Raw genomic sequence first — 23,166 nt, 5'->3', positions numbered from 1 at the left:
CTTTATGGCTTCAAGGTCTCATCTGTAAAAAAAGAGGGGGCTGGATGCAAGGGGTCTAACCGCCCCCACGCGGCGAGCCTGGCATCGGGGGCCCAGTAAGTTCCGCCCACCCTTTTCCCTCAGGGTCGCTCCGTATTCGGGCCTGGGATGAGAGGACGAGGTGTTTCCAGACTCGGCCCCAGGCTGCTACTGCGTGGCTGTGACGTATTTCGCTCCGCCTGCCTTGGGTGGTGACGCGAATGGCCACGCCTCCGCCCTGACGTCACCGGCCCGGTTCCCTCTCCGGGGAGCGGCGGCGGACGCGCGGCTCCCACCCCCTCCCCTCTCACGGGTTCTCCCCTCCCCGGTGGCGGCCGCGGCCCGACCCTGTGCTAGGCGATGGCCCGGGCCCCGAGCGCGGGCTAGCGTGCCGGGGTGCCCGGCCATGGGCTGTATCGGCTCTCGGAGTCCGGCGGGTCAGGGTAAGAGGTGGAGGCCAGGCACGGGTTGGGGAATTGGGCTGCGGCTGCCGGGTGCTCGGGCCGCGGGTGGGTGGGGGCCTTGAGGAGGGGGCCGGTATCGGGAGAGGGAGGAGCCTGCACCCGGGAGGCGGGCCAGGCAAGAGGAAGGAGAGGGCAGGAGCAGAGAGGGGGCCAAATCCACTGGGCTTCGCTGCCAAGGCCTGTCTGCTTCTGGGCTTTGCAGGCTAGACTCGTGGGCTTTCCACCTGGATTCCTACCGCTGAAGGGGGCAGGAGGCGCACAGCCTTGGGAGGGGCAAGGTGTCCATGGCGACTGGCCTTCCACACCCACACACTCATCGCCCCCGCGGCCCACACCTCTCCTTTACTCTGCCCTGGGAGTGGCTCTGTGGTGGGAACCTGCCTCTCCTAGTTGTGTCCCAACCCCCTTAAGGGGGCAGTCTGCAAAGCCCGTCAAGCACCCCACTATGGAGTTTTTGGCTAAAAACTTATGTCCTCCCTTCAGAGTCAGATGGCTGATGGAAGAGACTGAGGCTCCATTTGGGGCACCTGTGAGCGCCTGATCACCTTAACTGTTTTAGTTCCCTTCCCCCACTCCCAAGAAAAACAAATCATCCTACCTTGTGGTGAGAAAGAGGAGCCCAGAGAGAGGCCATTTAGGGCTTCTTACAACTGCTGATCCCTGCTGCTTGGGTCTTGGTTCCCATTGATGGTGGTGCACTCTGGGGCCTGGCCTCAGTCCTATGCAGGTGAGGTCCACCAGCCTACTTTTCTTAAGTGTCATGGATTTCTCCAAGCCTGAGGCCAGGTGGGGATTTGTGAGGTTGAGGGCTGGGTTTGGAATGGGTCCTGGGCTTCCAGGGCAGGTGGTCAGTCATACAGGCCTTAGTGTGGTTGGTACTTGAGATTCTTTGGAGCTAAGTCTCTGGCTGAGATTTGTGCTTTCCTTGGGTTCCCATGAGGAATTATGGGATTTGTAGTCCTAAATTAACCTCATGACTTTTGAAGTTGAGAAGCTGCAGGCTGCTCTGATCCCTCTGGCCTTGCTAAGGCTTGGAGTTCAGGAAGCCATTCCCTCCTGTAGTCAGGAGAGTTTTGCTGACCTCAGAGCCCTGATTAGGTACCAGCTGGGGGCCAGGGATGGCCTGTAACCTTGTATCTTCCTTCTGGTTGGTAGCGTTTCTGGGGACCACCAGCTGGCTGAGGCTCAGGGACAGAGACGGCTGCTCCAGCTAAAGGTCAGTTGTGATGTACATTGCCTGTTGGCACCGTCTAAGGGATGGGCCTCAGCTTCCTGAGCTCGAGAGAGCTCTGCTGGGCCCCTTGTACTCCCACCTCCTCAAAGCCAAGAGGAAGGAGTGTTCTCCTTATGTGACTAGGCACAGGTTCCAAGTGGGGAGGGGACTGGCTCAGCATCCGGAGCCAAAATAAGAATAGAACTGGGAGCTGAGCCTGGAGCGGTTCTGGGCTTTTGGTTCTCTGCATCAACACAGCCAGCATGCCTATGATTTCTGTGCTGGGCAAAATGTTTCTGTGGCAGCGTGAAGGGCCTGGAGGACGATGGACTTGTCAGACAAGTCGCAGAGGTGAGACCAGCGACCGCAGATGTGATCTGGGAGGTGAGGGGAAGCTGAGGAATAGGGTCCTCAGGTGGCAAAAGGAAAATTACTCTGGCTTAGATATTGGGAACCAGGATGAAACAGGAACAACCAGGCTGGGGCCAGATAGGGCATCAGGAAAAAAGCTTTAGGGGGCTGAGGTGAAAGAAAAAATCATGGGTTTGTCAGAAGAGAAAAGAGCTGCGTACCAGCTGACGCTGGTGAGAGGAAAGAACCAAGAGAAGGAAGGCACCAGGCCTGTAAAGGGTCCAAGGTGGTGGTGGGGAGGAGGATGGTGATGGTGGTGGAAGAACGCGGTGTGCTTTCCAAGAGGAATGGGTAGGCCGAGAAACCCAAGACTGAGAATTTATGAAGTTTAGGTTTCATCCCTAGGGTTCTGATGGTAAAATATCTCCAGAGGAGGAAGGGGTCCCACTGGCCGCCACAAAGTGGCCCCAAGGGCCTGAAGGTCAGGAATGTGAAATAGGGGTTTTCAGAATTGTGGAGAGCACCAGGTGGTTGCTGATATTCCGGGAGGTAGGGGAGGGGTGAGGAGAAATGATATGGCAGCACCGGATGAAAATGGGAATTTTGGCAGAAGTGGGAGCCCAGGTGAACAGCCTCTCCCCCACCCCTCAGTGGCCTCGGACCCCGCTTGGGCTGTGGAGTGGATCGAACTTCCTCGGGGCCTCTCTCTATCTTCTTTGGGATCTGCTCGGACCCTCCGAGGCTGGAGCCGGTCCTCCCGCCCTTCCTCCGTGGACAGCCAGGACTTGCCAGAGGTGATGGGCCCCTGGTATTGGTAGGGGGAAGGGGGGCCGCATTCACATGAAGGGGATCTGTATCCCCCACCCCCGCCTCGCCAGCCTGCTTCTGGCTCCCTTTTCCTGCGAGCGGAGGCGCTATCCGGCCGGCGGGGCCCCAAGGCCGCCCCCGCGCCGGTCTGCTCTGCTCCGCGCGTTGCCAGCGGGCGGGCTTTGCTCCCGCCTTGGGCGCTGACGTCAGCGCATCCCAGGCCGTATCCCGGGAGACCCTGTTGCATGGTGATGGGTTGCCAGGGAGACACACACCTTTTCTCTGCGCCTGGGCCGCAGCTGCGCGGAGCGCCAGCACGGATGGCAGTGGCTGGGGGCAGTGAGGGGAGGGAGGGAGAACGAGCCAGGAAACACCCAGCAGGTGCTCCTCCCCCCAGGCCTGGCCGGAAGCTAACGGCGCCACCCTGGGGCCCCTGTAAGCCAGGTACTGAGGCGGGGGGAGTGTGGGGGGGGGCAGAGGGTGGGGCTGAGGTCAAGGGAGCAGGTGGAGCCCCTGTGAGGGGTGGGAACCTGATCAGGAGAGCTAGGCAATTCCGGGGAGGGGACACGTGCCTCTGACTTCATTCATTCATTGAAGGAAACATTTGCGGGCTTGCCAAAGAACACTGAACCAGGTGCGGGGTGGAGGTACGAATCCAGGTGAATCAGAGTCAGGCCCTGCCATCCCAGGATCCCTCAGGAGAGATGCAAGGGCAGTGCTGGGGTGGGGGTGGGGGGCTACTGAAGAAGAAACCGAGAAGGCTGGACTGAAAACCTAACAAGACGTGACACTTGAGTCAGGCCTTAGATGGTAGGGAGCATTTTGTCAGACAAGGATGGCGTCCTTAGCCCAGGGGAAGAGCTGGGTTCCTTTGCCTGGGAGGCAAGAGGGCTGTTTGCTGACAGGGAAGGTAGAAGTGGGCTTGTCCTGGGCAGAGGAGCTAGGTGGCAGATTCCAAGGCCTGGAAGGGGCTGGAGGTTCACAGTGGGCCCCTGCAGTGCCTGACTGTGAACTAGCACTTCACTGGGCAGTGGAGGAGCCCAGAAAAGATGTTAAATAAGGACATGTGACCAGTTGCACTCCGGAGAAGATTATTTGTTTACATTTATACTTTGCTTCATTCACTCAGGCTACGTATTTAGGAAGGTTACTTTGTACCAGGCACTGTGCTAAACACTGGGGTGACCAAAAGAGACCAAATTCCTCTGACAGCTAGAGAACAGTGAGGGGCACCAGTGACCAATAAGGAAACACACGAAGTAGACCAAGATTACACACACACAGGGTATGTTCATAGAGGATGGTGACTTGTTACAGAGGGAGGATGGACAAATGGTACGGTAGCCAGGAAGACCCTGCTGAGGGTATAATGTTTCAGCCAAGACCCAAAAGATGAGAAAGAGCCAGCCAGCCCCAGGGGGAGGGAGGGGAACACTTACACAACATTCTAGGCTGAGAAAATCGCATGAATTGAGGGAGCTCTGGGGGGCCACAGCTGTGCTAATCTGGACATGGGGTATTGAGGGCTTGAGGAAGGGAGGGCAGTGGCAGCGGGAGTAAAAAGGATGAGCAAAGCTTAGGGGAGAGTTGATGGTAACGCTGAGGTTTGGAGCCAGGCTGAAGGGGCCAATGGTTGGGTGATACAGCGTCAGGAAGTCAGGAAGCAGGGTCAGATGTGGGAAAAGGTACTGGGTTTGGTTTTGGTCATGCTGAGTCTGTGGCTGTAGAAACAGCTAGAAGACTGAGATGTCTGAAGACTGAGAGGAGGAGAGGGGCAAAGAGGAGAGAACCTGGAGGAAGTCCTTGACGGTGTAGCTTTCTCCCTTCCCCCCTTCTTTTTCTTATCAAAGGCCCCACTCCATGGTTCTTGACTTCCCAACCTGCCTCCTTCGCTCTGGGACCTGGGAAGATGGGGCTGGGGGTCAGCCTGAATCTCTGCTGCTCCTTGAGAGAACACGGCTTGCTGGCCCTGGCTTCTTACTGTCCCTCTTACATATCCCAGCAGCTCCTGGCACATATGTGCTGCCCTGGCGTCTCTTCCCAGCTCCTGTATCCCCATGACACCTTGGGTGGGCTGTGGGCATGGAGGGGGATGCCGTGGTTGCTGGAGCACTGACCCTCTGCTGCTGTCAACCCAAGGTGAATGTTGGAGACACAGTCGCGATGCTGCCCAAGTCCCGGAGAGCCCTAACCATCCAGGAGATTGCTGCGCTGGCCAGATCCTCCCTACATGGTACGCACCCTTCTCCCATCCCTCTGGCCAGTTTGTCCTTCCTGCTTCCCTACCCCCCCCCCCACTTTTTAAAAAGATTTTTATTATTTATTTGACAGACACAGCGAGAGAGGGAACACAAGCAGGGGGAGTGGGAGAGGGAGAAGCAGGATCCCTGCCGAGCAGGGAGCCCCAAGCGGGGCTCGATCCCAGAACCCTGGGATCATGACCTGAGCCAAAGGCAGGCAGGCCTTTAACCGACTGAGCCACCCAGGCGCCCCTGTCCTTCCTGCTTCCTTTTGCACACAACCTTCGGGACTGTATCCTTTGAGCTCTAGCTGGGATCTCCCTCTTCCTCCCCTTCTCAGATGCAGCTCAGCTCCCTCCGCCGATCCAAAGGCACATGTGGACCCTAACTGCCACCACCCTTCCACGTCCCTCCATGGCCTATGCCCTTAGCAGGCTTCCTCCTCCTGCCCCACCCGCAGGTATTTCTCAGGTGGTGAAGGACCACGTGACCAAGCCCACCGCCATGGCACAGGGCCGAGTGGCTCACCTCATTGAGTGGAAGGGCTGGAGCAAGCCAAGCGACTCCCCTGCTGCCCTGGAATCAGCCTTTTCCTCCTATTCGGACCTCAGCGAGGGCGAACAAGAGGCTCGCTTTGCGGCAGGTGGGGACAGGAAGGGGTCAGCCACATGTTTATCATCAGGATGCTCTTCCCACAGCCCCATCTCTTTTCTCTCCTGTCTTCAACCTGAGCCCTAGGCTTAGTTCTTCAGCTAATTAATCCTGCTAATGAACCTTCTCTGCTGATAAGTTCTTTGGCCTCCCTGACAGGCGTGGCTGAGCAGTTTGCCATTGCAGAAGCCAAGCTCCGGGCATGGTCTTCAGTGGACGGCGAGGACTCCACCGATGAATCCTATGACGAAGACTTTGCTGGAGGAACTGACTCAGGTGAGGGGTAGGCAAGCAAGGCCAGTACTCCCAGCTGGTGGGAGGGGGAACTGCCTGAGAGGCCTTGTGATTCAGAGCTCAGACTTCCAAAGGGAAGGGTGGGGGCAGACCCTGTCCAGGCAGTCGTTGACCTTCCAGGGGCAAGAGGGCTAGTGGGTGGGCAGTCAGCAGCTGCAAACGGAGTAGTTCCTTTCAAGCACATGCTGAACCTTCTCTGCCCATCTGTGCTGTTGAGCCTTGTGGTCCAGAGACCTCTCCGACACCTTCTGGGCGGCTACATCTCTTGCGGGGGGGGGGGGGGTCTGCTGTGCCTTGCCTTTTCGTTTCAGGGGAGCCCTCTGGCCAGCTGTGGCAGCACAGATGGACCGGCAGCATAGCACCTCCCAGGGCCTCGGCCCCAGGCAAACAGGAAGGCATGCTGGGCCCGGACTGCCCACAGGGCTATGCTGGCTCAGGCTCAGCCTCCTTGAATTCCATCTGAGACCTGTCTCTGGGCCGTTCTCTGGGCCAGTGCTTGCAAAGGGGACCCTGCAGGGCTGTGCAGCTGTGCATGGCCCTCCTTTTATCTTCCAGTTCCTGGACCACATGGCTGACTTTTTCTGTAGCTTCTGGGCTCATGCCTCACACCGCCGCCCCCATCCCTGTACATCTTTGCCTTTGAAGACTGCCTCCCCCAGCCCCCACCCATCCAGCTAATTAACAGATTCTCCAGGGCCGATCCAGGAGAGCAGATTGGCAATACATTAGACCTCTGCTGTGGTCCAGAGGTGACTGATTTGGGTGCCTGAGGCCAAGACAGAGCCTTGAACCACAAATGTTTTTGAGTTCCAGGCCTGCTTTGACCCCTGGAATAATGATAATAACTTAACATTTATCCAAAGCCACTGCTACCTCACGTAGAACCTTTGTGCAGGTTAGAAAAAAGCACCTCTTTCTCTGGTGGGCACAGCCCCATGCTAGGCCTCGCTGCTGGGTGAGCAGAGTGTGGGCTGAACTCCAGTCCGCACTCACTACCTTGGACAGGTTCCCCTTTTGCAGGGAACCAGCAGCATGACCGTGTGTGGTATCTATATTCAATTTACTGTTAAGGAAACGGAGGCACTGAGAAGTTAAGTGACTTGCCCAGTTACCCAGCTCCTACCCTCTGCCCCCAAAACTAGTGGTGCCGAGGCTGGAGCAGGGAGGATGTGACTTCCATGTGAGCCGACTGAAATGGGGCAAGTAGGGCTATCTTCTTTTCTCTCCCCACTGCAGAGATGGCCGGACAGCTGCCTCTGGGACCCCACCTCCAGGACCTCTTCACTGGCCACCGATTCTCCAGGCCTGTGCGCCAGGGCTCTGTGGAGCCTGAGAGCGACTGCTCGCAGACCGTGTCCCCAGAGACCCTGTGCTCCAGTCTGTGTAGCCTGGAGGATGGGTTGCTGGGGTCCCCAGCCCGCCTGGCCTCCCAGCTGCTGGGCGACGAGCTGCTCCTCGCCAAACTGCCCCCCAGCCGGGAAAGTGCCTTCCGTAGCCTGGGCCCATTGGAGGCCCAGGACTCACTCTACAACTCGCCCCTCATGGAGTCCTGCCTTTCCCCCGCCGAGGAGGAGCCAGCCCCCTGCAAGGACTGCCAGCCTCTCTGCCCACCGCTGGTGGGCAGCTGGGAACGGCAGCGGCAAGCCTCTGATGTAGCTTCTTCTGGGGTGGCGTCCTTAGACGAGGATGAGGCTGAGTCGGAGGAACAGTGACCCAGATCATGCCTGGTGGTGGAATGTGGCTCCCGGCCACCGCTGGGGGCAGAGCCTCTGTGCCCAAGTGCGGGCGAGAGGCTTCCGGCAGAGCTCCAAAGCCTAGAGGGCTCCTGGGAGCGCTCACTCCTCTGTTGTGTGTTTTGCATGAAAGTGTTTGGAGAGGAGGCAGGGGCAGGCTGGGGGCGCATGTCCTGCCCCCACTCCTGGGGTTTGCCGGGGGTTGCCCGGGGCCCCTGGGGCATGGCTACAGCTGTGGCAGACAGTGATGTTCATGTTCTTAAATCAAAAACGCCACATACACATTTCCTCCTTGGATGATGTGAACCCCTAAGGGGGTGGTTGTGACTGGGCCGTGTGGGGTGGAACAGGAGGGAGCCCGGCGCCCCCGCCCCCTTCCCCACGCCTTTCTCTCCTCTGCTTCTCTCCACCTCTAAGTCCATGTGCAGTGCTCGATAGACTCCCCCTACCCCAGGGTGGGCTGGCTCTTACCCTCCTGGAGCCTAGGCTTGAGCCGTCCCCCAAGGGCCCCTTGCCCAGCTGGGCTCGTGCTGTGCTTTGCCTCTCCATCATCTCTAAATCTTCTTCTTTTTCCTAAAGAAAGAGGGGTTTTGGTCTGTTCTTTCAGTTGGGATGTTCTCTGGGAGGCACTGAATTGATGAAAGCATCTACTCTCCACCCTTTTCCTGGCCCCTTGTAGGATGTGTGGGCAGGGTCCCAGCGGCTCCCAGCCTGTCTGGCTGCCCCATACCCAGGTTCTCCTTAGAGCCGAGCTGGGAGAAGGAGTGGGTGGCCCTGGTTGCTGGGGAGCCATGAGTGACGGCCATGTTCTTCCAGAGAGGACCACAAGGGGGCCATGCAGGTGGCTGGGCAGCTGTCTGCTGACGCCTGAGCCTAGCAGCAACTGTGCCAACAAGTGACAGTCATATGGGAGTGTCTCTCCTTGGGGAAGGAGGGAGGGTAGTGCCTTTCTTGGCTGAATCCAAGGCCAAACTACAGTACCAAGGGCCTCTGCCCCAGCTAGGGTTTGATAACCAGGCAGTGGCAGCCTCTGTGGGTCAGGTATTCCATAGACACTGAGCTCTGGAGCTGGATGGCTGTGGGGGCTGTGGGTGGCTGGAGAATTCAGAGCCTTGTAGGCTTTGGCAGGTGAGACAGCCCAAGGTAAGAACAAGAGCTGATGGGCACAGGCATTCTATACATAAGTGGCTCATTAGGTGTTTATTTTGTTCTATTTAAGAATTTGTTTTATTAAATTAATATAAAAATCTTTGTAAATCTCTATATACATCTGGTCATTGGAGGAGGTTCCAGTATAAACCCATCTTAGTTCTACCCTTATCCCCCTCCAAGGGGGAGCAGGGGTCCAGTGCCTCTACCCCTACCCTGCCGGGTGGAGGCTGGTCTTCCTGCCCATGGAACGCTTGTTGCAGGTGGGCACTCAGAGTCCGGGGAGGACGAACCGTGAGGAGCTTGGCACCCCCCCGGGCCTGGAAGTGGGGGTAGGGCTCCTGCCCTTAGTGTAACCACCTCCTTTCCCACGGCAGGAGGAACAGGAGAGCTTCAGGATCAGCATGGCCACTGCCATCCCAGGCTGCCCATCGAGGGGTTCACTGGCACTTGTCATCACTGTCAGAAGGGCTCCCCTCCCGGGGGAGGCCATGATGGGAGTGGGGCCCCCAGAGTGCATGCACCTCCGTGGTCTCTGTGTCACTGCTGCTGGTGGCGCTGTCACGGAAGCTGGCGAGGGGCGGCCGCACTTTGACACCCTGTGCTGTGACGGAGCCCTCAATTGCCTTCCGGAGCTGGAAGGGGGAGAGGGTCAGATGTGCGAACTCCAAGCTCTGTGCTCAGACCCCACCCCTCGGTGGGTTGGACGCAAGCCTGCATGCCTTTTTTGAAGCAGAAATGGTTTAGTGGCCACTGGTCATCTCACCTCCTTTAAAGTGACAATCCCAATGAGTCTGCCGATACTGGTGACGTAAGCGTGGTCCACTCCCAGTAGTGAGAAGATGGTGTGAGTCTGCGGGGTCGGGAGAAAACACACTGGACATCACGTGCAAGGGGACGGTTCTAAATCATTGGCCAGAGGAGCCCCACACAAGGTGGGGCTGGGGGTCGGAGGGGCACCCTAGATGGTGGGGGGAAGGGAGGACCACCAGAGGGAAAAGAATGAGAATGCTTCCACAGCCAAGCCTCAGAAACAAGATAATGGTTATCTTTACGTTCCTTATGTTGATGAAGAAACAGAGGAAGGATTCTTCGTCTCATGTTAGAATAAAGGAGGATGACGGAGGAGAGAACTGTTCAAATGTGACACCTAATGATTGGCCAGGCACTGGGCTAGGTCTTTCTGAAATTAGCAATTAATGTCAGTCCTGTTCTGAGAAGTAAGGATGCTACCCATTCTATGGGAGAGGCAGCACGAGCTCAGTGGTGAAGTGACTTCACAGCTCCAGAAGCAGCTTTCCCTCATGCTGCCAGAGGAGGAAGTGTGGCATCAGTTCTGCGCAGGTGTCCAGTCACAGAGTGTCCCTGCCCTTTAGGGCCATCAGCCCTAAGATCTCTGCCTCTCACCCCCACTTTAGTGGCTGACGCATGCTTCCCATTTGCCTCCAGCTGGCTGGCTGTTGGAAGTGGCCCCTCTCCGTGGCTCTGACCGTCTGTTGTGGGCGGAAGCACGCCACGTGTCACCTATAGTTCGGCTCTCCCAGGGCCTGAAGTCCGGGGAAGCAACAGCCATCCACAGCCTCCCATGTTTTTCTTGGTTTGGGCTATCCCCTCAACTTTCACATGTAATCCCCAATGACTCAGAAATTGTCAGCCAGTTCCCCTTGTGTCCTAAGTAGATTTTCTTGGGCCAGATGTCTTGAACAACACTCTCCTGATACAGCACTTCCTGGAATTTGGGGCCTATCACTTATCACTGTGTTTTGAGTTTACTTGTAAGCTTCTTGGCTTAGTGTCTGAATCCAAATGGGCATTAATAACCCAGCTTTTCGAGTACCAGTTACTCAGAACTCATTATAACTGTCTGAAAGCTTTAAAAATATTTTCTTAAACAGTTACTAAATTTTTTTTAGTAACGGACTTCCAGAACTTAACTCTCCAGCTAAGGCATGACCATACCTACAACAGCAGTTAGAAGTTCAGTTTTAGAACAGCTTCTCTGTGCTCCTTTAATACCTTTATCATAACTGTCCTGTGGTTATTAGCAAGTTCTTCCTCATATCTAACTTGAATCCTACGTGCTGCATGTTTCCTTTAATTTCCTCCTCTGACTTCAAAGGGAAATATACCATTATGAGATTTCTTGTCTTACTAATCCCCTAACTTTGTCTTCTTATGGTTTAATTATCCCTCTATCTTTTCCCAAGTATCCTATTAGATCATTCCCCTGGATTTTTCTTTTTTCCACAGTCCTAGTGATAATGAGCTTCTGGCAGGCTGTCTGTCTGTTAGGTTTGCAAACCACTGTTCCCGGGCAGTCACCAAGCACTGCTGATCTGCTTTTGGAACATCTTGGCCATTCTCTCTGATGCCCTCACCGTCCTTAGACAACATCCTTGTGGGTTCTGTTTTTGGTCTCCCCTTACCCTTCCCAACGCCATCCCAGCTGGTCTTTCCAGCCTCGGGTTCTGCCAGGCCCTCCAGCTTATAGCCTCATGTATTCACTCATCTTTTTTCTCAAAAACATTTATTTCTTATACACATCAACCCTTCCCTCACTACACTACCTTTTAAAATGTATAAACAGTGATAGGAGTCATTCCTTACATATACTCAACTCCTACTATGGCCAGCACTGTTCTAAACATCCTGTATCAAGTCCTTCCTCCAAAGAAAAACCTTTGACAATACGGATCCCCCTCCTACTGACAAGGAAAGTGAAGCCCAGAGAGGCTAAGAAATTCACCAAGGCTACACAGCCAGTTTACACATGGCCAACTGAGGATTTGGATAAAAGCCTGGCTGGCCTAGCTTTGGCAACCTTGCCTCCCCCACTGCTTGCCTGCCTGCAGGTGGCCTCAGAATGAAAGCAGCATCAAGCTGGTAGGGCTGGCTGACTCTAGTCTCCCTGCTTCCTAGTTTCCAATGAATTCCCTTTCCTCCTGAATGTTCTCCTGAACTTGATTAGGCTACTCTTGATTGATTCCTCAGGCCTGCAAGGACATTTTGAATTCTAATCTTTTATGTTCTTATCGCGTCCAGTTCTTTGTACTTTTGTTAGTCAGTTCCTCAAAGGCTTCTTCTCTTCCTCCGATTTTTAAGTTTGTAACAAACACCTACTTTGTTCTTTTTCACTTTAATTTAATTAGACACCAGGGAGCCCATTGGAGGGCCTGCACATCTTGCGTTTGGGAACAGTGAACCGACAGGGGGAGGGACAACAACGTGGCCTTCTGAAAGAATCCTGGGATTGGGGCCAGGAAATCTGGGCTCTGGGCCTCATTCTGCTGTACTGACTCAGGCAAGGGACCTCCTCACTGCCTCAGTCTCCCCGGGTATTAATTAAAGTGGTTAAGTCCCCAGGCTTTTGGGTCAGACCACCTTGGGTTCCAGTCTGATTGTGCTGCTTACTAGCTGTGTGACATTGGGCAACTTGCTCAACTTCTGTGCATCTCAATGTCCTCATCTATAAAAACTGGAATACCACAGTATCTATTTCACAGTCTTGTTATGAGGATTAAATTAAACATGAAGAAGTTAGCAAGTGCCTGACACATAGCAGACACTAAAAAAATGGCAACATTATTATCACCATCATCATCATGGGATATTTGAGGACTCAGTAAGATGACAGAAGAAACTTTAGAGGTTTTAGGAAAAAAGGCTTTAAATAAAAACTCAGTGTATTCTCAGGCCTATGGATTTCTTGCAATTGCACTGTAGTTCCCCAGTTACTCTGATCTGAGATCTTTACCCAAAGGCTTATACATTCCTTTATTGCCTTTTGCTTTCTTTCTTTCCTTTTTTTTAAAATACCTTTTCTTTTCTGTTTCATTGTGCCCTATGCTTTCTGGCCCAGCCCCTGCTTGTCTGAGATAGGCTGGCTCTTAGGCACAGCTTGTACCTCGGCTAGCTGCCGGTGCTGCAGATCTTGGGAGCTTTCCTCCGCTGCCTGCTGGCAGCCCCCATGTCTTGGAGGCGTGCACGGTTTAAATCTGTCAACAATTGAGCTAAAATACTTGGGTTTTTACCCCAGCACCCTCCTGGGTTTGCCCGCATTCCCTCAGAAGCCTGCAGATGCCCGCTGATGCTGCAGCTCCGTGCTGGGGAGCCCCTACCCTCCTGTGTCGGCCTCTCCCTCCACCAACCTGTCTGCACTCAAGTTTTCTCCCCACTTCTGCAGGCCGTCTTGCCCTTCTCCTGAGCTAGCTTCCCGGTTCTCTACCAGTTTTCCTTTGGCCTACATTAAGTCAGACTTTCTGGGGTCTGACATTCCAAGCCCCCCACTAGGCATTTCTCATCTTTGTTTATCTCTTCTCTGCAGTGTCCCCACCCCTACTGGGATGTTTGTTAGCTTGTTTATTGGATTTTCTTGTCCTGCTTGTTTCTCACCCATTTTTTTCAGCGTGGGTGTATCAGCCTTGTTGGGTGCTGGCAGCTCCCGCCTGGCTCTGACCCTAGCCTGGCCTCTGGCTTCCACCCAGCTCAAACCCTGTCTTTGTTGCCGCTTTGGTCCAGAGTTCTCTGGGGGCAAGGCTGACCAGAGGAAAAATGATGCCTGGCTCCACAGTAGGCAGGAAGAGGCTAAGAGGCCCTGGCTCCCGGCCTCCCATCTTTTGAGGCAGTGTGTCTGAAAAACATCTCAGCAAAGAGTCCACCCTCTGCTGTCCTGTTTTCCCCCACTGGTCTGTGTCCAAAGCTGTGGGAGGACCTAGATCCCCGCCCACCCGTGCTCCTGAGAGTCCAGGCCAGCCCCCAGGCCCCCGCCCCTACCTTGTGCAAAGAGGTCCGTTCCACCAGCTGGAAGGGGGCAGGGTCAATTTTGCAGTCACTGAAGTTGACAGGTTCATCCAGCTGCTGTTCCTCCCACTCCAGAATCTGAGAGGATGAGACCAAGAGGATTAGGGCAAAGGTGCCAATATCTGCTCTACCCTCCCTGAAAGCTGGCCTGCCCCTTTTCCCACCCCATGGTCCCTCCCATGGGGAGGGCGGCAATGATGATGACTACAGACTCCCAGGCAGAATGAGGGTCCAGAGTCCAGTCACACCTTACCTCCTCAGGGCTCATCTCTCCTTCCAGGTCTGAGTCACTCTAGGAGAGAGGGAGGGAGGTTGGCAGCTAGTAGCTGGGGGGAGGTGGAGGAAGGTGTACCCCCCCCACCCCAGCTTGGAGAGGCTGACGCCCTAGACCCCAGCCCTCCCTGGCTAGTGCTCCTGAGCTGCAGGAAGGAAGGGAGCGCTTACCGCCAGGGAGATTCGGACCCGCTTCAGCTTGCGCTTGTCACCTGATTCCGACTTCTCCAACTTTGTTAGAGCCAGAGAGAAGAGGAGTTGATGTTACAGGGAGGGAGGTGAGGGTAAGCGGCAGAGCTGAGAGGAAGGGCACGCAGCAGGGACAGAGCTGACGTCTGGGAGGGCAGAAGGGCAGGGAGAATGGAGGCAGGCTTTGCAGGGTAAATGGAGAGGTGGTCTCAGTGTCAGAGAAAGCTGGAAAGAAAGAGACAGAGAGACTCCAACCACTCACCTCTGAAGCAGCCTCGGGGGGTGGACTGCCACAGAAGAGGCTCCTGAGAGCGATGCCTGCCTGCTCCATGTTCCCTGTGTTCCCAAACACAAGGCGGGGGGGGGGGGGGGGGGGATGTCATCTCTGAGGGAGAGGACCAGGAGGAGGTGAGGAGGGTAACAGGAGGGTGTCCTGGTTCTACCCCGGGCCTGTCTGGACAGCCTCTCTCACCTGGGCTGTGATCAAGTAAAATCTCAGGGGTGGGATCTGGCTCTGCTGGTGGGAGGCAGGCTTACCTGTGGGACTCTCCCCAGGGTTCATGGTGTTGCTGGGCCCCCTCTTGAGAGCAGGCTTCAGGGGCTTATGAGTGTCTCCCCGGGCTGCGGGGAAACCTGAGTCCTCTGTGTTCACCTACACAGGCAAGGAAGGGGCTGGTGAAGGCTATGGCCCCAGATCACCTCTATGTCGCCCTCCCAATCACTCTACACGGCATTTAGGAAGTTTGTGCGCCTGTGGCTGTTTTCCTCCTCACCTGGAAGCGGACGGTGGCCTCAGGGCTGGGGGGACTCTCCTGATCAGGAGTTGGAGAGGTCTGGGCAGCCCGACGCTCTTGTGCATACTGCCGCCGGCGAGCTGGGCTCAGCTGGGCCGCCAGCAAAGCCACCACCTGTGAGCGCTCAATGGACCCCAGGAGGATCATGGACTCTGGACAGAGCAGAAGCGAGAATTCAGTAGCTGGGGGTGAGGTCCTCCTACCCAACCCTCCGGCCTTCTTTCACACCCCGAGTGTGGCCTTGGACACAGGCCACATACCAGAGGAACTCCTGGATGGCAAATGCCTGCCTGATCCCTTTGGAACCAAGGACACTGGTTCTGAGCTTCCTGCGCTCTCCCCCTTCCTGAGTGGCAACCCTGGGAGATACCGCTAGCACTGGGGTCCCCTCCTGCTCTCACCAGGGGACTCTACGAGGGCCAACATGCGGCCCTTGGTCCTGTGCAGAGCCAGCCGAAGGTCTCGGAAGGTGCAGCTGAGGGCCACGTAGGGAACGTCCCGTACCATGATGTCCTCCACTCGCATCCGGTATTGCCTGAGGGCAGAGACGGGAGGACTGGGTTTGTGCTCACGATGGGTAGGGTGGCCCAGAGCACTACGTCTCAGGGCCTTAAAGAAGGCCCTAAAGCCTGCAGGGACAAGGGCTAAGAGGCAAGGAGTATGATCAAGTGCGGCCAGCCACGGCCTCCCCCACATGTGGACGGGGCGGCTGGTCTTCCAGCTTCGCTGGCTGAGGAGCTGGCTGGAGATGGGTCTGAGGGGTCCTCCCGACCCTCACCCGCACCCCCCTTGTCGCCCAGCCCTCCATACTGGTGGCGGCCCCAGCCCAGCTCAGGCAGATAGGGCAGTTTCTTGATCCGGATGATGCTGTCGTAGAGTGAGGGCTGTAGGCTCTGGGCAACGGCGTTGGCCAGGATGACGGCGATCATGACGGGTAGGATGTGGGCGATCTGGCCCGTGAGCTCGAACACGATCACAGCCGTGGACACTGTGTGTGTCACTGCTCCTGCCAGGGCGGCCGCCCCTGGAGAGAGGCACCCTGAGTCTCCTCAGGGTGCCCAGGCTCCCAGAGGACCCTCCCTGCCCAGAGATGGTCCTCTGGGAGCCTTCAGAGCCACTCAGTTACAGACCTGGGAACTGGCTTCTGCATCTGAGGGAAGCCTGGTTTCTGCCAGCAGGGGGCACCAGAACCTCAGACACGGTGGCCAAGGGGGGGGGGGCTCTTGGAGACAGGTGGGGCCCCAGAGCACTCACCCACCACTGCATAGCCCCCAGGAACGATCCGGTAGGTGCTGCCGTCAGTGTGAATCCCATCTGGGAACCAGGCAGCCATGCTTTCCCCCACCAGACGCCCAAATGCTGCTCCTTCAGGGAGGGGGGTGGGAAGAGAAACAGGTAGTGGAGGGGGAGGGTGGGGGGCACTAGGAAGAGAGAGGGTCAGAAGGTGGGGAAGGGGCCAGTGGGTCACTCAGTACAGGGGACAGTCAGGGGGGTGGGGGCTGGGGCTGGACCAAAACCCATTCCCAGGCAGAGAGGGGACGGCCGGCGGGTGGGAAGGGTGCAGGCAAGGACAATAGGCAGCTGAGGACTCACCAATGACAAAGACTGGCATGAAGGCCCCACAGGGCACTGGGATGGTCGTGGCCAGCGCAGACATCCAGAACTGTGGGCAGGAGGTCGTTCAAACAGGCAGGAGTCCCCGCCAGGCCCCTGACAGCCCCCAGCTCTACCAGGAGGAGCCTACCTTGCTTATTATCCACCAGGCACAAATTCCCAGCTCTCCCAGAATCCCCCAGAGGTGAAGGAAGGACAGGACTCCAGAACCAGATGGCTTAGGTTCAAATCTCACTCTGCCATCTCGCTCTGGGCCAATTATGTAGCCTCTTTGTGCTTGGACTTCCCATCTTTAGGACAGGGCTACTGACAGTTCCTTGCTCACAATACTGTTGTGAGGCTTAAGAGCAATTACCATATGGGAAGTGCTTAGAACAGTGTCTGGCACCTGGCAAGCCCAGGTCAGCATTAGCGACATATACGTAAGGAGCCCTACCTTCATGAGAATGAAGATGACCAAGGTGAGGAAGACATTGGCACGTGGCGGGCTCCAGGCCTGTGAAGTTCCTGGTGGTTCGAGGTCCTCCACGAGGCCCTGGCGGACCCACGTCCGGTTGTCAAACAGGGTGACCAGAGTTTCTTTCTGTGAGAGCTACAGGGGAACAGGCATGCCTCAGGCCAGTAGACAGCCAGCATGAAGGGAAGGGGCCCACAGGAGAACAAAGACTGCTGGGTTTAGAAGGGATATACCCCAAGGCAAAGCCCAAGTCTCTGTTCTGCCTGGATTTACCTGTCCGGCCATGAACTGTCCAAAGCCAGGGGGGAAGGTCAGAGTGGAGATGAGCAGGGTCACCAGAGCCGGGAAGAGCAGGCGTCTAGAGACGTGGGTTTCATAGCATCAAACTCGGGTGGTGTACCTACTACAGACTAGTGACAGTGGTGCCCTCACACACCTCAGGGATGACATCACAGTGGAGTCCTGGCCCTTACACAGAAGCACACAGTTGTGAGAGAATGTCCCCTTTGCTGTTCCTGGTGTGATGGCCTCAAGGGAGATGGTCGTCTGGGTTCTTATAAACCCAAATGCCTCTCTGTCAGCTTGTAAGTCCCCAGGTAGGCAGCAGAAAGTCCAATTCCCTGCCCCAGCCCTCTCTGGGACACCTCTGAGCTGTGACTCCTCCCCCGCTCTCAGAAGCCCCAGCCGAAGGGTGCAGGGTGTATCATGTGAGTGTGGAGAAGTTACTGCCTCTGTCTCTCTTTCTGTGGTGACTTAGTGACTTAGAGTAAAGGTGAGTGTTGGGGAGAGCTGGGGTCACTCATGAAGTTGACCAAAGGTGCCAGAGGGAGCAAGTTCAGTGGGCTGCCCTTTCTCTGAAGGACATCAGTCCCAAGAGAAGTCACGTCTCAAGCCTCCCCACTCCCGATCCTCAAGGTCACAAATGAGAGAGCTACACTCTAGAGATTAAAACTCACCTACCTCCATGCTTCCACAGGGGGAATTAAGACACAAACACTCTCCAGGGAGCACTGCCATCTGGCCAGGCCAAGGCCAAGGGCCTAAGGAAGGCTTAGTCTTTTTTTTTTTTTTTTTTTAAATATATACTTTAAAAAATTTTTATTTTTAAGTACTCTCTACACCCAATGTAAGGCTCAAACTTACAACCCTGAGATCAAGAGTGGTGTGTTCTACTGACTGAGCCAGCCCGGTACCCCATGGAAGTCTTCCTCTTTCATCTAAGATGCCTCGACTAAAAATCCGTTAGTGCCAATTGTGAAGTAACCTATAAAAAGCCAGAATGTTCAATCATCCTGGAAAACACCACTGGCTGCTGTTCTCAACCAAGTGCTATCTCACCGGTACCTTAAACTGCTATCTGCCATCTCACGGGTCTCTGGCCAACCCCTCAGCCCCAACCCAGAGAGGCCTAGAGCCCAGATCCAACTCACTTCTTCATGAGGAAGCGGTTGATGGTTTTCTGCTTCCGCATCACCTGCACAATCTTCCTGTTCAGGTAGACGAAGAGCGCTCCCCCAAAGCCACTGGCAATACTGGAGAGGGGAGAAGCACCAGAGTAAAGGGGGGGGAAGGTCTTCCCTCTTTCAGGTCCTCATCCCTGATGTACCCTGGTTCCCTGAGCCCCTCACCCAATGACAGCAAAGGCTGGCAGCTCCTGGAGATCGAAGGGGAAGTCAAGCCGGAACCGGGTTTTGAAGAGAGCCGTAATGGTCTCTGAAAGGAAAGCAGAGGCGCGAGGGAGGCAGGTGCAGTGTGCGGGCCCCTCCGGAGCCATCTCAGGGGTTCCCCTCAACCCCCAGCCACCCCTTCCCACCTTCATCACGGTTCCAGACTGCCAAGACCCGGAAGATGAAGGCGCTGAAGGTGGCAGCAAAGAAGCCTCGCCAGTAGTTCCGCACTGCGAAGAAGGTGGACGTGACCTCGATGCTGAACAGGACGCCTGGGGGGGCGGGGGGCAAGGCACAGTGCCGCCTGAGGCCTGGGCCCGAGGAGGGGAGGCCAAGGGCAGGGCTGGGGGGCTCGCCCCACTGCCTACCTCCAATAGGCGCCGCAAAGCAGCAGCCTACGCCCACGGCACAGGCGGCGGCCAGCATCTCTGTGTTCCGGGATTCGTTCTGCCAAGAGCCGCGGTGGTGGGGATGGGTGTCAGCATGGCCCCCGCAGCCCACCCTGCCCCTCTACCTTCTCCCAGGGTCCCCCTCACCTCATAGATGCCCCCGAAGAGGGAGAGGAACTTGCTGAGCAGGGCGGCACACATGCTGGCGATATGCACGAAAGGGCCCTGGGGGGTAGGGACAAGTGCTGAGTGGGGAAGGGACACACCCTGACCCTGGCCTGTCTTCTTCTCCCCCTGGGAGGGACTCCTTCCCACCCAGCCTGGGGTTACCTCTTTGCCAAGCGGCATCCCGCTGCCCAGGGCACAGGTGAGCCCAATGACCTTGGCTACAAAGGTCTTCAGGGTGAGGTATTCCTTCAGCACCACGCCCCGCAAGATGGTCTTCATCTCAGGGATGCCGGAGCCTGCACAGGTGACATTCCCCGAGAGTCATTTGATGTGGCTTGTTCCAGAACGTCCCCTCCCTGCCCTCCCCTTCTCTCCCACTGTACCAACAGCCTGAGGAGCCAGGATCTGTGTGAATCCAGCTGAGAAAGTGATGAGGACGATGGGGTAGGTGACCCAGGCCAGGTACTGGAGAAAGAGGCTGGTGTTCAAGCCCCGGGACATCCACTGTTGAGCTGCGTGGAGAAGATGAGCTGCGGGACCTCAGGGGCACACACCCAGTCCCCACCCAGCCACTGCAACATACTGATATGGCAAGCTATCCCAGGGAATGCCGACTGCAGAGAGCCTAGGCACAAGGGGTAGAGAGGGGGCTCTAGAGGGCATTCGTGGGGACAAAGATCACCAATAGGTAAGCTGGTCAGTTGGGGAGGGGAGGGAAATTGTGGCCTGTGGGAGGGGCAGTGATGGTGCCTGAACAAGGGGCAATCAGGCTGGCTGGGGAAAGTGATCAGGCACCAAGGAGCCAAACTACTTGGACAAGTGTAGCATGGAGGAAGCAGGTTGCTTCTTCCCATCTGCTGCTTGCCAGCCCTTGTCCTTACCCTGGAGACAGGCAGCGATGGCATAGTCCATGGCCCAGCTGACCAGAGCCATGAGGAGCCCCAGCAGGACCAGGAAGATCCAGTCTTCGCCAACCCTGGACACCAGGAACTTATGGCAGCGTACGGAACAGACTGTGAGTAGGGCAGAGAAGAGTGGGCGGGCTAGCACCAAAGTGCTCCTACCTCTGCCCCACTCCCAACCTGCCACCTCCCAGTGGGTAGCTCTACGGAACCCACCCCCCTAGGCACAGCAGCCAGGTGTCCTCCCCCAACCCAGGTCTCACTGCGGCATCGGGCACAACGGCTCTGTCCATATTCCAGAAGCTCTGGAGGAGCCCGAGAGGAAGGTGAACCCCTCCAGGTCTCGGGCCCTCCCAGGCGAATCCGAGCAGCTTCCTCTTTGGCAAAGGCCCCAAGGTCCTGAGTATACCGGCCATACATCTGAGCAATGGGGAAGATGGGGGAATCAGCATTCAGATGTGGGCTGAATGGGGACCACTGCATCAATTCTCCTTCTCCCAGCCGCCACACTCTATGCCCCCTCTTGAACCCACAGTTCCCATTTTGACTTGGGGTGTGGAAACAATGCACACTGTGGACTGTGGGGGCTGTGCTGGCCAGACTGATGGGGACAGCCAAGGTACAGGGCACAGTGCTGGGGGTGGCAGAATAATTGGTCCTCTTCTCCCAGGCCTGCCTGGGAGCATGGAGGAGGAGTGGGAGCGAAGTCCCCAGACGAGGAAAAGATGGAAAAACCTAAGGCAGTCCGAAGTCCCCAGAGGAGGAAAAGATGGAAAAACCTAAGGCAGTCCGAAAGTGGGAGGAGGGAAGGTCAAAGAATAAGGGATGGTCAAGGACGGAAGGGTAACAACAATGAGGGCCTCAGGGAGCTGGGGGCAGCTGAGCTGGGCCTAGGAGCAGGCGGGGCCTCAATCCTTATCACGTTCCTGCTGGGCTTCTAGCCTGTGACCAGCGCCGCCGCTGCACCCTTCCCACCCACCCTAATCCTCTTGTCCCCATTCTCCACCCCGACCTCCCCCCACAGCCTCCCAGCCCAGCTGGGAGTGGAAAGTCTCCCGGTGGGTGGAGAGTGTTCGGTGGCCTTAGCTCCACTCAGGAGCTGCCCTGAGTCCACTGGTGGGCTGGGGGGCGGCAGAAGCGGATGGCTGGGCTGTGACTGGGGATGCTGGGGTGCTGGGAGGGAGAGTCGCTGAGCTTCAGCTAGACCTGCCAAGCTGGGCGTGTGTTGGGGGGCGGGGAGGAGTAGATTCCGGCTGCCACCCGCAGAGCTTCGGGACACAAAGGGCTCCTGTTGGGGCTGGGGTTGGTGGGGGGGGGGCGAGGGAGGGAAAGATAGAGGCACAGAGAGAGAGTGGTAGAGAGGGAGGAGAGGGAAGCAGAGAGAGGAGAAAGGGAAAAGAGAGCCCAGAGGAAGAGTCAGAAAAGAGAAAAGAGAAGAGGTGAGGGGAAGAAGGAAGGAGGAAAACAGAGAGAGTACAAAGAGGCAGGACACAGTGCAGGCGGGGGAGGTGATAGGGGATGAGAGAAAGACAAAGGGATTAGAAGGAGAAGGGGGAGAGGCTGGAACAGAGAGGGTTGGGAGAGAGCCTGACCCTGAGGATTCGTTCCAGAGATAGAGACCAGGCAGAGGAGGTAGAGATGGGGCTGGAGCAACAGAGAGACACCATTTCAGAGGTCAGGTGCCTGGCTTCCTTGCCCAAAGCCCCATTCTCAGCCATGGCAAACTGATAGACACCTCCCCCACTAGCCAAGGCTTGCCCCTCTCCCCTTGCTCCACCCCTGCCCTTGCCACCTCTCCCTGTCATCCTGTTTCATCCAGTCTCTCTCATAACGGGCACCTCCCAGCTCAGGACATCTACTCCTGGAGACGTTCCCTCCCTGCCTCCTTCCTGGGCAAATTCCAACCCAAGCTGGTAAAAAGGAGCCACAGGGCCCACTCCCTTCCGAGTTTGGGTCCTCTGCCCTTTGACACAAGAAGGGGCAAAAGGCTTTGGAAACACTGAGTTACAACGGTGGCCATAAGTCAGCTCACAGTCCCAGGACCCCTGCTACTAAAGAAGTCAAGGGACACCCCTGAGGTGGGTGGGGGCTGGATACCCAGAGTCAGCATGGACAAAGGTCCCCATTCCCACACCCATTCCTGCTTGACACATCCCCCCTAAAGTTCCAGTACCTCGGGGTGGCAGGCCACCTCTTCCCCCAGAGAATCCGGAGGGGTTCCTGCCAATGCTGGGTTGTCAGCCCCCACAGGGGTAAGGGCTGGGGCTGGGTTTGGGTCTGAACATCTTTCTACACACTCTTGTTTCTACTTCCAGCATAGTGCCAAGCACTTAGTGGGGACAGAGGGAGTGTCTCGGATGGTGGAAACGGGAGGGAAAAGAGAAAAAGTTCGAGGGTGAGTGGTGCTGGGAACGGGGTAGTGGGGTGCTGAGACCTCAGCCCAGGTGGTGAGGGGGAGGAGCAAAGAAAACGTGTATGTTGGGGTGGTAAATGGAAGGACACCTGGGATAAGCACCTGAAGTCCTTGTCCTCTACAGTGCCCCCCGCCCCCCGCCTCAGTTGCATGCAGCTTTCCACCCTTTAGCCCTCCAGCCTCTCAGGCCCTCGAGCCTCAGTTTCCCCAGCTCAGAAGGCAAGGGCGGGGTTAGGATAGGCCCCCGGGCCTCGCGCTTCCAAGGGTAACCCGGAGCAGCGGTCCCCGAGTGTACTCCCCAAGGCTCGTCTCGGCTTACCAGGGTCTGCTCGTACTGCAGCGCCCGCGGCTCCATCCCTTCCGCCGCCGCCGCGGCCCCCGCGGCCGCCATCTCTGCCTACAGCCCTCTGGCCTCCCGCTGCGGCTCGGGCTCGGGCCCGGACTCCGATCCCGGCCCGCAGAGGCCCCGCCAGCACCCGTCCCGTCCCTGCCGCCCCGGCGGCCGAGTGCAGAGTGCTGCGGGCTCCGGGCGGGCGCTGCTGGCTCAGCCTCCCGCTCGCGTCCCCTCCTCCGCGGGCGG

General features: G+C 56.8%; 2 protein-coding genes across 6 annotated transcripts; one reads left to right on the top strand and one right to left on the bottom strand.

Annotated features, from left to right (window-relative positions):
* The first annotated feature begins 181 nt into the window (after positions 1 to 181).
* Positions 182 to 9,028, top strand: FAM131A (family with sequence similarity 131 member A). Of its 4 annotated transcripts, none has more exons than XM_046002210.1 (6): positions 187 to 461; positions 2,698 to 2,840; positions 4,993 to 5,086; positions 5,554 to 5,736; positions 5,904 to 6,020; positions 7,275 to 9,028. In XM_046002210.1, the coding sequence occupies exons 1-6, from the start codon at positions 425 to 427 to the stop codon at positions 7,748 to 7,750; spliced, it is 1,050 nt and encodes a 349-aa protein (XP_045858166.1). In that variant the 5' UTR covers positions 187 to 424; the 3' UTR covers positions 7,751 to 9,028. The 4 variants fall into 4 exon arrangements, with proteins under 4 accessions (XP_045858167.1, XP_045858166.1, XP_045858165.1 ...); XM_046002209.1 differs by lacking the exon at positions 187 to 461 and adding an exon at positions 1,893 to 2,046; XM_046002211.1 differs by lacking the exon at positions 2,698 to 2,840 and having other exon boundaries at positions 182 to 461.
* On the bottom strand, positions 9,000 to 23,106 carry CLCN2 (chloride voltage-gated channel 2). 2 transcript variants are annotated; one of them, XM_046002207.1, is made up of 24 exons: positions 22,906 to 23,106; positions 20,437 to 20,593; positions 20,153 to 20,284; positions 19,655 to 19,783; positions 19,434 to 19,567; positions 19,251 to 19,328; positions 19,083 to 19,161; positions 18,861 to 18,986; positions 18,676 to 18,760; positions 18,478 to 18,579; positions 17,321 to 17,405; positions 17,027 to 17,182; positions 16,570 to 16,639; positions 16,231 to 16,341; positions 15,787 to 16,000; positions 15,378 to 15,511; positions 14,956 to 15,128; positions 14,720 to 14,834; positions 14,445 to 14,518; positions 14,165 to 14,224; positions 13,974 to 14,012; positions 13,694 to 13,798; positions 9,687 to 9,773; positions 9,000 to 9,555 (listed from the first exon to the last, which is right to left on the bottom strand). In XM_046002207.1, exons 1-24 carry the CDS (start codon positions 22,975 to 22,977, stop codon positions 9,361 to 9,363), a joined length of 2,712 nt encoding a protein of 903 aa, XP_045858163.1. In that variant the 5' UTR covers positions 22,978 to 23,106; the 3' UTR covers positions 9,000 to 9,360. The 2 variants fall into 2 exon arrangements, with proteins under 2 accessions (XP_045858163.1, XP_045858164.1); XM_046002208.1 differs by having other exon boundaries at positions 18,861 to 18,944.
* Between the last annotated feature and the right edge of the window lie 60 nt (positions 23,107 to 23,166).

Source organism: Meles meles, chromosome 4 (genome assembly GCF_922984935.1).
Source record: "Meles meles chromosome 4, mMelMel3.1 paternal haplotype, whole genome shotgun sequence".
In the NCBI taxonomy this organism is placed as follows: Eukaryota; Metazoa; Chordata; class Mammalia; order Carnivora; family Mustelidae; genus Meles; species Meles meles.
This window is presented reverse-complemented; position numbering and strand designations above follow the sequence as displayed.

Excerpts from the sequence above, each read along its gene's own strand:
- FAM131A (XM_046002209.1), top strand. The coding sequence starts at position 1,959 with ATGCCTATGATTTCTGTGCTGGGCAAAATGTTTCTGTGGCAGCGTGAA. Across the intron at positions 2,047-2,697 it reads TTGTCAGACAAGTCGCAGAG|TGGCCTCGGACCCCGCTTGG; the intron begins GTGAGACCAGCG and ends CCCACCCCTCAG. Across the intron at positions 6,021-7,274 it reads TGCTGGAGGAACTGACTCAG|AGATGGCCGGACAGCTGCCT; the intron begins GTGAGGGGTAGG and ends TCCCCACTGCAG.
- CLCN2 (XM_046002207.1), bottom strand. The coding sequence starts at position 22,977 with ATGGCGGCCGCGGGGGCCGCGGCGGCGGCGGAAGGGATGGAGCCGCGG. Across the intron at positions 19,568-19,654 it reads CCTGGCTCCTCAGGCTGTTG|GCTCCGGCATCCCTGAGATG; the intron begins GTACAGTGGGAG and ends TCACCTGTGCAG. Across the intron at positions 17,406-18,477 it reads AACCGCTTCCTCATGAAGAA|ACGCCTGCTCTTCCCGGCTC; the intron begins GTGAGTTGGATC and ends CCACGTCTCTAG.